Raw genomic sequence first — 11290 nt, 5'->3', positions numbered from 1 at the left:
AAAATTGGAAAATAAAATCCCCAAAGTTAAATAATTTTAATAATTCTTAACTCAAATATACAGCATTGGGGAAAACTGATAACTCAAAATTTTATAGGATAGTGACAGATATTTCCAGGGATATTTTATATTTTTTATATATGTATTTTTTTAATTGTTTAGATCTTTTATTTTATTTATTTATTTATGTGCAGTGAGGATCGGACCCAGGGCCTCACACATACCAGGGAAGTGCTCTACTGCTGAGCCACAACTCCAGCCCCTATTTTATATTTTTTAATAATGAAATACACCATGGTAAAGGTGACTTTTCTAGTCTTCTATGTATTTCAAGTTGGTTGACTTGTTCAAGTTAATACCGAGGTACTGTATTAGCTTTTCATTGCTGTGAAGAAAAGGTGCCTAACATGAATAACTTAGAGGAGGAAAGATTCATTTTGACTTATAGTTTCAGAGCTTTCAATCCATGGTCAGCTGGCTCCACTGCTCTCGGCCTGAGATGAGGCAGATCATCATGAGAAAGGTCATGGTGGAGAACAGCTGGTCAACTCATGGCAGCAGAAGGAGGGGAAAGAGAGAAAAAGAGGGGAAAGGGAAAGAGAGATGGAGTGGGGCAGAGAGAGACAAATATATAGGTAGGTAGATAGAGACAGATAAAGGGTAGGGTGAGGAGGGAGACAGAGAGACAGAGAGACAGAGAAACAGGGACATTTTCCCCAAGAGTGAACCCCTAAGGATGCATTCATTTTTACTAGGTCCCACTTCCTACACTGTCCACTACCTCCCAGTAGTCCATTCAGATCATTATCTCTCATTCAACCCACTGATGACGTCAGAGCCCTCATGATATATTCACATCCCAAGGATTCCCACTTTGGATACATGAGTCTTTGGGGGACCCAACATATCTAAATCACAATGTGCACTTTCCTGTCTGTGATGGAAGAATTTAAGAAAAATATTTTGCAGTTTTCACATTTTAATTAATGTAATAGTATTTCAAGATATATTTCTTACACAAAGCTATTCTGAATTGCTAAGAAACATTTTTTTATATACTTCCAATAATACCAATCACAACAAAATAATTTAGGTTTAAGGTAAGTTACAGGATTAAAGAAAAGATTGAGGTGAAGGTGAATTTAAGCTTTTTAAAGATATGCTATTTCCTAATTATGTAGAAGCCATTTTCCCCTTTGGCTTGATTTTAAATTGAAAAAAAAATGTGAATGTAAAAAGAAAAGAGTATGAGTTTCAAAAGCCAAAAAACAAGAAAACATAGTTAAAACTACATAAAGCACCAGTCAGTTTTTCATATTGATCAGATTAAAGTAGATTAATGTTTGTTCTAAATTCTACTATACTCAGTTAAATTCAGTTACTCCTTTTGTTAAAAACAGATCTTTATTCTTTTAAACAGTAAGGATCTATAAAGTTCTATTCAACATGCAAAAGACACATCCAAGCATGGCCCTTTCTACTAAATTTGGTGCTCTACTCACAAAGGAGTTGCATGATTCTTTCAATTAGCTTTAATAAATATAATTCTTATCATTCTAATTTATGGTGGGCTATAAAATTAACAAAAATGTTTAAAAAACCCCAATTTATTTAACGTGTATCCTATCTTCTAAAATAAATGAACACAAAATAGAAAAATTTTTTGGACGATTAAGTATTAGATATCAAACATTAATGAAATATCATTCTATTTACTTATTCATTATCAAGATTTAAATACATTAAACATATCCTCTCAAACCTGGCTGGCAAAAGAGGTAGATAATGTAATACTTACATAGCCAACTTAATGTTCATTATAAACAAGAAGTAAAAAGGCAGGAATCCCCATTGAACTCATATAACAAGTTAATGACCCAAAAGCCAATCCCATGATAATAATCTTTCCTTTGGTATCACTGTCATATGTCTTCATTTGACAAAATAAACCTGAAGTACAGTAAGGCTAAGAAACAACTTGAGTGAATGTAAAAAATAAAATGTTATTAACAAAGGAAACAAAGCCTGTTTATAACACATTCACTAGGAACCACATGCAACTCTTAAATATTTGCATTGTTTTCTTTTGGCAAATCTAATGTTCCTAATTACAGCCTAATTGTACTTGAATATTATAGGAACAATCTAAAGAAATCACAGTACCTTATCCACAAGTGTTCAGTAGCTGACTTTTAGTTAATAGTTTAATGAAATTTCATCATCAGTACTAAAATAAAATGATACAAAGTATATTTCTTATTGGCAATGGGTCAAATATATTATGATATACAAAAGTAGTACATTATATTATTTTTAAAAGCTTTTGTCATTTGAGGCAAAAATTGAATAGCAAATGAGATAAATCATGTTTTAATATATTTCAAAAAAAGACAAGACACTCAGGAAATTGGTCAGTTTTCTTTAAACAGAATTAAGATCAATGAAGATACGTATTATCTGAAGGTAATACTAATATCTTTTCTTTTTCTTACATTTTCGGAATTTTTGGCTGAATTCATTTCCTCTATTGTTTTCTGTGCTACTATCACTGTCACTGGTTTGCTTTTGCCTCTTTCGGGTATTCATCTGATGAAGGTCAGAGTCACTTGGTTGTTGGATAGTCCATTCATAGGAGCTAGGTCCAGCATCTAGATCTGGAACATGACTCAGTGAGGAAGACCCAGATGTGCTATTGGGAAGTTGGGCTGTCATCTCATAGTAAGGAAGCTGCAGCACTGGATTATGTGCATGCCGCTGCTGTGGGGGAAAAAAAAAAGACAACTTATATACCAAAACAAATCCAAAATGCTAAATTAAATGCATATTAAAAAGTCTAATGCATGTTAAAAGTAACATGAATTATGCAAATAGTCATGAGTAAATCAAATTGTATTTTGGTATAAGAAAGGCAGTGACTTCATTGTAGGAGTGTGGGAGCTTCCTTAAATCCTTAACATAAACATTTAAAGGTTTATTAGTTTACTACAATATAGATTATCAAAGAAATATAATGCAAACCACATATGTAGTTTTAACTCTTCTAGGAGCCACAATATAAGAATAAAATGAAACAGATAAAATTTTTTACAAATGTATTAATCTCAATATATGATAAAGAGATGATAACTAAAATTTCTAACTACTCAAAGCAGATTAGAAATAAACTGTGATACCTTGAACTTGTCTTTCAACTCACTTCCATCTCTATGGGGGGGGGGGAGAGAGAGAGAGAGAGAGAGAGGGGGGGGCGGAGGGAGAGGGAGAGAGGGAGGGAGAGGGGGGAAAGAAAAGAATAGAATAGAATAGAATAGAATATGTTGGGAAAAATACTTTCATAGTTTCAGGTAATGAGTGGTTGTTCATTAATATTAACTATTTGAGCATCAAATACTAAGAATGTTTTTCATGTTCTTCATAAATTTGTGTCATATATATGCTAAACTAAATGGGTATCAAACTTACCATTTTCTGAAAGAAAAAATATTCTTGAGGTAAAGCAGTATTATTAATGGGAAAAAACTGCATGGGAAAGGAAGATCTGCCCAAGATTTCTTCATTCCTTTTGAGAAATAAAAGGGAAAACAAAAAAATCTTAAAATTCTTAGGTACAAATATTCTTTCTTCTTAACAACTTAATGAGGGTTGTCCATAATCAGAAACAGAGACAGAAAGAGCTTCTCTGATAGCAGTTAGAATTAAATATCTTAAACAAACACATGCAAATAATCAGTTATTATATTGATAATGTAGTGTCAAAACAGTACATTAATTAATTATTTCATTACTAAATATTGAAATTTCAACATTCAGAGTCACATTTGGTTTTCTGATATGAAAATGTTAGACCAGCACTTGTATTTATATAAAGATATACAACATTTAGATAGTAACAGAACAATAGCAAGTCATTAATCATCACTGGGCGTACACTTCAATCTTCTACAGATATAAAAACAAAGGGGGAGAAATTATCATCAATTTATTTTTAAAGTATCTTTGCTATGTAAATATATAAACTGTACTCCTTCCTAAATGGACTACTAATGTTAACACAAACATGTTGACTGATATTTTCCAGGCATTAAGATAATCAAAACATCTCTAATTAAAAAACGGTGGTGTTCCCCACATTTCATTTATATATGTGATAGTTGTTCTCATGGAGATGTTATAAATCCTGGTTAGGTTCTGCAGCTACTCTTCAATAGTCTCCTAGCTCAATAGTGTACCCTAATTTTAATGCTAACCACTAATCCTTAGGCTAGGAAGCATACTGTAAGGGGGGCTGAAATCAGCACAGGCAGATGGGAAGAAATGACAGAATGTAGTCAGATGGATGGGGGAGACTCCATTTATAAATACTGAGAGTAGTATCCCAGAAGTCAGTAGAAATCAGAAGTCTATTCATTAATAAAGAAATTAGAAAAATATAAGTTGTTCCATAGGGGTAAACTGAATAAACATTGAGGCTGCTGAATGGCTGATCAGAAAGTTCTCATCATCTCAAAAAGAGTAGCTCTCATATAACAGTGGGGTTAAAAAATGAACAGGAAGAAAGGATGTGAAAGATAAAAATATTTATTAGTGAGAGGAAGAAGAAAAATATGGGAGCCCAGTTAGGAGACAAGGTGAAAGGTGAAGGGAAATTACAGAGTGGGGAAGACTCCGAAGCAGAGGGGAGATAAGCTGCCTTATGAAAACAAGTGTCAATTGTCTAAAACACGTGTCTTTCCCACATGAATCTTTGGACATATAGTTGTCTGCATGGAGGAATCACATGTAAATTAAAAAATGTTATGGATTGATACATTCTCTTCATATTCAGTTAATGAAATCTTAGAATGTGGCCATATTTGAAAACAGGATCATTGCATATGTCATTGGTTAAGACATGTTCATGCTGAAATAGGATGGATCCATAACCCTTTATGACTGGTATTCATATAAAAAAGGAATATTTGGAGATGAAAACAGAAGAACAACATGTGAAAATAAAGGCAGAAATGTGGGTAAAGCTTCTGTCATTCAAGGAATACCAAGCAACGCTATCAAAACAACAGAAGAATAGGGGAGAGGCATGGAATAGATTCTTCCCCACAGCTTAGAAGAAATCAGTGCTTCTAATACCTTGATCCTGGATGTCTAGCCTCCAAAATTGTAAGACAATTAATCTCTGTTGTTTAAGCACTCTATAGTACATTGTTACAGTGGCCCTAGCAAATTAAAAATCAGTTCATCAAAGAGTAAGGCATAAGAGGCAATAAGAAGTCAAAAAACCCACTTACAAGGAAGACTAGTGAAAGACTAGGAGATAACATTTGCACATCACAACCAGGACATGATAACTCATTCTCATACTTCCTTTATGAGATACCAAATACTAGAAAAAAGTACTACCAATGAAATGTAGTGTCATGGGATATACTCATAACTTTTTTGACATTATAGTCTAGACTCTGTGATGATTTACAAACCATCTATCTAGTTATACTGCAATCTTCTATTGCCTATCTAGTCTTTTAAACTCCAAATCCTACAAATATTTTGTTCTTTCCCCAAACCCAAAGAAAATGAAGTAGTTTTTCGCTCTTGGTATTAAAGAAGAGGGGAAGATATTACATCACATATATGGCTCAATCCATACGTCTATAATGATTTCCCTATCTTAGTAGTAACTTTCCTTTTGTTGAATACTTACAATATATTCAGTATTTTAAGTATCTTGTATTTATTATAAAATTTTATTCTCATAAAATTTTTTAGGTATTATTTTTAGAGGTAGGATACAGAAAGGTAAAATAACCTCCTCAGAGTCACAGCATTAATAAAGTGGCACTGGCAGAATTCAAATCCAGGCAACCTGATTTTATTACCTACTTTATTAAGTTCTCTTTATTCTCCCCAATATAGAAATTCTGGAGAGAATAAAAATATAATAAAAATAAGTACTAAACTTATTTGGGGTTTAATACTTCTGCCAAAAATAATTGTGGGTATTTGCCAGTCCCAAAAGGTCACTCTCCCATGCCTTAGAGGGCTGATACACTTAACAAGGGATAGGATGTTTGGTTATTATTAGTTTATTTGAAAATATTCAGTTCTGCCAAAGACAATAAGAAAACAAACAGGATGGACAAAATTCTTAAAAATGCTTAGTGTAGATTGTAAGTAAGCTATCGGTTTATTAATAGCAATGGAACTGTTAGGGATAAAATAAGCAAGAAACCTAGGAAGCCAAGATAGAATTCATAATATATATTAGAGGATAGTGAATGATTTAGATCTTATAAGACACAAGAGAGATGGATACCTACTCCTGATCATGCCTAACAGTTATATTTCTCTTCTTCCCTTCATTCTGCCTAAGATAATCTGAGATAAAATCTACAGAAAACAAGCTGATGAACCAGGATGCTTCCTCATCAAGTAAGTAATATTAGTTCCATGAACTTTCCATCAGAAGGGATAGCCTTGCTCAAACATACACTCTCATCATCATCACCACACTATCAGTAGGGAAGGTTGACAGCACAGAAACAGTGTATGAATATTAATATAACCAGAACTCAGTTACTTCATCCTTCTGCCCACTTACAATCTATTCTAAGTGTGCTAAACTATCCACCAACCTTGCTCTTACTTTTCACTGTGTTTTTCACACTGATTTAATAAACACTGTGACTTTGGAATCTTAAATTGGTTTGGCAGACTTTAGGTACCATAACCTCTGGATACCTTGCCAGACAGTCTACTGGAAGGTTATCACTGCATCAATATATCAGACTACACCAAATTCTAGAACACAGAGAAGTTCTAAACATTAGTGAAATAAATAATTGAATGGCTTAACATCAGAAGACTTAGTTTCAAGGCTAGTCCTTTAGCATCCTTGTGACCTTGAGAATTGGTTAACTTTTGTGTCTGCATTTATGGAAACATAAAATATGGATAACAATATTTCTATGATCCATAACAGCAAGACTTTGTATGCTTAAATGATTTAACAGCTAAGAAAAACATACAGAAAATCATAAAGAATACCTCAAATGTAAATCTATGTCACTTACTACTTTAAATATTAAAACTGACCTTTAAATGAAAATATTTTCTCTCACTTTCCATGGGTTCAGAAGAAATGAACTTCTTAATCTAATCCTATGCACAAATAGTAATATTCTGTAATAGTCCAGAATAGGATAGAAATCATCCTCTCACATACTTATTATTTTTCATTAATATACATTATAAGAACATATTTATTTGCTTTACCTTTATGAAAAAAATATATTTCTAATTACCTGTAGGTGTGTGAATTTATCTTAACACAGCCCTCAAAATTTTGGTTAGCTGGTTCTGAAGAGCGAGAACTTCCTTTGAAAGAAATACAATGATTATTTTAGGGTACAACTACTTGGAGTTTAAATATTAAAACATAATATAAACCAATCTTTAAAGATATGGTAGTGACTTAAAATTCCAGTTACGTAAAATATGTGCATATCTATCTCTCAAGTCATATTTAAATATTGTATATATTACTGTAAATGAATGAAGTATAATCAATATTTATCCAAAAGCATGTCATAAATAAGAATAAAAAGATATGGAACTATCTGAGATATATGATGTTGTTTTGTAATACTTACCTAGAAACTAATAATTACAAATGTCAGCACTCTTTGCCTCCAGGGTAGAAGGCATGAGTTCTCTAAACTGCTCAGACAAAAGCCAAGTCAACTTTTTATAGGATGTTTCAGAATATAATAAGCTCTGGCCTATTCTATCAGCGTGTGTGAGTCAGCTGGGTAGAATCAAAGAGCATGATGCATCCATGCATTAAACTAAAAAAGAAAATGTGAAATGCAAAGACAAGAACTTTTACTATGCAAGAAGATATTGCTTTTTTAATTCTTATTTTTCATTTTTAGTGGATCAAGAGAAATAAAAACCAAAGGAGTGATACATCAATAAGCCTGATGATTTATGGCAGTGATACGCAATACGTCTGTACCATTTATAAAATGTTTAAACACAATATTCTAAGAATCCCTCAGATTGGTCCCTGAAAAGATGTGAGGCCAAGTGTAATAGTTTTCTGAGCAGCTAATCACAGATGCCTGGTTCCTAGCATGAATTCAGGACAAGGATTTGAAGCCATTGAGTCAGGAATCTTTCCTCCCCTTCTAGCAAGGCTCTACAGGTACCTTTGTCCACTTTGCTCTTATAGGGGCTTAAAACAACTCCAGGCAACAGAATGAGTTCCCCAGAAGGCTAATTTAGCCACTTATCTTCCAAATAGTAGGTATTTGATACCATACATTAGCAGTGACAAGAAGATTGGCAAACAACCTTGCTATATAAAAACTACTTATGTACCTTCAGTTCATATAAATTTGATCAATTTTAGTCAATAGCAACCGTCATAGCTGTCTCCTGATTTTAAAATAGTACATTTTAAATTTTACTTAAGAAGAGATGCTACAAATTTGGTAATATAACTGGCAATATATAAATTAGATATGTGTTTGAAAAAATTAAGAGACTACAGAGACACTTTTATTGTCTTATACTACATGGAAAACAAAATGCTTACAACTTCTGACACTAGCAGCAACCACAAAACACACTTTGAAAATTCATCAGTGAGAGAACCTACCAAATCGATACTGCACATTAATTGGTCTTCCATATAAACGGATTCCATTCAGCAAAGCTATTGCATAAGACACTGACTCTGGGTGCTTAAAGCAGACAAATCCAAAGGATTTCGGCTTTCCTTCTCTGTCTTTGCATATAGTCACTTTGGTTAGTGGCCCAGCCTACAAGAAACTTAAAAATTATTTTCTCATAAATCCAAAGATTTATTTTTACACTCAGAAAAATTAAACTTTAAAGAAAAAAAGGTTAGCAATAGCTTTATGTAGCTCTGCTAATAATGCATTTTCCTTACAAACATCACACTTACTCATACTTCCTCTATATTTTCTTTAGCAAATTCTCCATGGGCAAAATGTAAGAACATAAGCTTACTTCCTGATCTATTAAATGAGGTTTACATTCCATTTAAGTGGAAAAAGGAAATCATAAAAAAATGAGAAGATAATATATATATTGCCTTATGAATCCACACAATTGATAATTGTGATCCAGTCCTTATGGACTAGAAATCATATATTTTTTGTACAGGTAATTGCAACCCCACATTCATCTCTCCCCACCCATTTTTTTTGGGGGAGGGCTCAACATGAAAAACCCTTGTCGAAGATAATAATTTTACATTCCTTTCTTCCTTTTTGGTGGTAAGATTCAAATTATATTGGTTTTTAGAAAAAGATAAGGTTTACAGGTTTTGTTTTAAAGGGCAAACTTAAAAAGGTAGCAAATTAAAAGGATAAACATAAAGTCTTAAAATTAAAAATATTTTTCAAATAACAGAAAGTTTTACAATTAGGAGAAGAAACTGTGGTCCTGAACAGAATATTCTCTACTAATCTATGTGTATCTATTATTAACAGAGACACTTTAGTTTTGAGATAAAGTGGGTCCTTCAAAACCAAATAAATTCTTTCACCTCTGGTACTTATACTTAATCCTAGACATTTAGCTCTGCTATTGTCTCCCTTGGAACCCTCCTTTATTCTGACAGGAGGAAGTCACCTTTTATTTCCGTTAATGTTAGTTAGCATTACTACTAATACAGGCAGCAAACACCTAGTAAATGCCAGCTATAGATTTGCTTTATTTAGGTTAGCTCATTTATTCATCATAATTGTATCATATTATTCTTCAATATTCTCATCATATTGTAGATACTATTACTCCCATTTGACATTTGAGGAAACTAAGAGACTCATGTACTGGCCAAAAGTCACACTGCTGACCTAAGAGCCCTGCTTTTCCCATACTACATATCCATGTCTTTGGTAGATTACCCTAAATAATGGTAATTAATGTTCATTAATTAACAAAGTGTAAGGAATGTTTCTAAAATTTTTATGTCCAGCACCATACTTCGTGTTTTCCCTGTGATTCTGGATCATTAAATGGTTAGATGAGTGGCTGAATGAAGATATACCTTTGGCAAGTGAGACGTCCTGTGCACCACAGGTAAGTGTTTACAGAACACAGGAGACTGAATCCCAGACTTAATCCAGACCTCAAAAAGTTTCCTAAAGTCCTCTTGGAATGCAGAAAAAGACCTTGACCAGGGAATCAGTTGGTCACAGTCATGGTATATTGGTTGTCCATCATCTCACATCTCATTTATCATTCTAGAATAAAAATACTCCGCATAAAAGGGCTTAGGAGGATGAGTAATATATATGAAAACATTTTTAAAAGCGACACCTCTCACTTTGCAGAATGCAAGGCATAAGGGTGCTTATTATCTGAAGGAAGACAGTGACAGGGCTGTTTTCTACTGGAGCACATCCAAGGCCCGGTAAGCCCTTAATGAGGGCTGGGAGTTAGGGAGGGCCCAGCCACTGCCCATCCTCAGAACTCTGCAGTGAGGATGGGGCTAAACCATCTCCTTCACCAGCCGCTCCGCTGGGGACAGGTGCATCCAGTCAAAAATAATTAAAAGCTCGGCACAAGAGGGGGCGGGAAGGGTGCCGGGCCGCCGGTGGTCCAGGTGTGACCCGCCCCTCCGCCGCCCCTTCCCCGAGGACGGTACCTGAAGGAATAGCTCGTAAAGAATCTCTTCCCGCACGCGGGGCTCTAAATTGCCCACAAACACGGTCCTGTCGGCCTCCTCCTGAGCTGGGAACATCCCTCCGGTGTCAGCCCCGGGATGGAGGAAGGGCCAGACCCGCCCCCTTGCTCCGCTTCACTGCGCTGCTGGGGCGAGGGAGGAGGGGCGGGAAAGGGAGCGCGCAAGTAGAGGAGCTAAGCTGCAGGCCACGCCCCCCGGGGCCCGCGGGGACCGCCCACCACGCTGCCGCCACGCCCAGAATCAGGCCTGGGAAGAGTGTTAGGTAAGGAAGATTGTTGTTCAGGGGCTTTGCCCTTTTGCTGGTAGAGGGTGCTCTCTATTTTCTCCTGCTTTTTCTAGTCTTTATTTAAAATGTCGGTTGAGTAAATCCAAAGTCAAAGACTACAGAGATGAATTTAAGGTTTTAGTAACTTCACTTCAGAAGCTGCTAGGCTAATAAGGGAAGAATAATTTGTCTCCAAAGAGTCAAAGGATGATGAGTCATTAAGATTTTTAAAAATTATTGTTGTTATAGAAAATGATATTGAAAGAATTAATGCATGTATGGATCTTGTTACAATACAATACTGAAATTAA

General features: G+C 34.6%; 1 protein-coding gene and 1 long non-coding RNA gene across 3 annotated transcripts in view; one reads left to right on the top strand and one right to left on the bottom strand.

The window, feature by feature from the left end:
* Positions 1-961: 961 nt before the first annotated feature.
* Positions 962-10897, bottom strand: Rbm11 (RNA binding motif protein 11). The gene is made up of 5 exons (XM_005324305.4): positions 10676-10897; positions 8657-8819; positions 7299-7371; positions 3463-3559; positions 962-2757 (listed from the first exon to the last, which is right to left on the bottom strand). The coding sequence occupies exons 1-5, from the start codon at positions 10769-10771 to the stop codon at positions 2470-2472; spliced, it is 717 nt and encodes a 238-aa protein (XP_005324362.1). The 5' UTR covers positions 10772-10897; the 3' UTR covers positions 962-2469.
* Positions 10705-11290, top strand: part of LOC144376461 (uncharacterized) — a 19557-nt gene continuing 18971 nt past the window's right edge. The window contains exon 1 of one of the 2 annotated variants that reach the window (XR_013436965.1): positions 10705-10976. This is a non-coding gene — a long non-coding RNA (uncharacterized LOC144376461). The remainder of the gene's footprint in view (positions 10977-11290) is intronic. The other variant, XR_013436966.1, reaches the window with a different exon arrangement.

This window comes from Ictidomys tridecemlineatus, chromosome 3, assembly GCF_052094955.1.
Source record: "Ictidomys tridecemlineatus isolate mIctTri1 chromosome 3, mIctTri1.hap1, whole genome shotgun sequence".
In the NCBI taxonomy this organism is placed as follows: Eukaryota; Metazoa; Chordata; class Mammalia; order Rodentia; family Sciuridae; genus Ictidomys; species Ictidomys tridecemlineatus.
This window is presented reverse-complemented; position numbering and strand designations above follow the sequence as displayed.

Excerpts from the sequence above, each read along its gene's own strand:
- Rbm11 (XM_005324305.4), bottom strand. The coding sequence starts at position 10,771 with ATGTTCCCAGCTCAGGAGGAGGCCGACAGGACCGTGTTTGTGGGCAAT. Across the intron at positions 7,372-8,656 it reads TAATGTGCAGTATCGATTTG|GAAGTTCTCGCTCTTCAGAA; the intron begins GTAGGTTCTCTC and ends TTTCTTTCAAAG. Across the intron at positions 2,758-3,462 it reads ATTTTTTCTTTCAGAAAATG|CAGCGGCATGCACATAATCC; the intron begins GTAAGTTTGATA and ends TTTCCCCCACAG.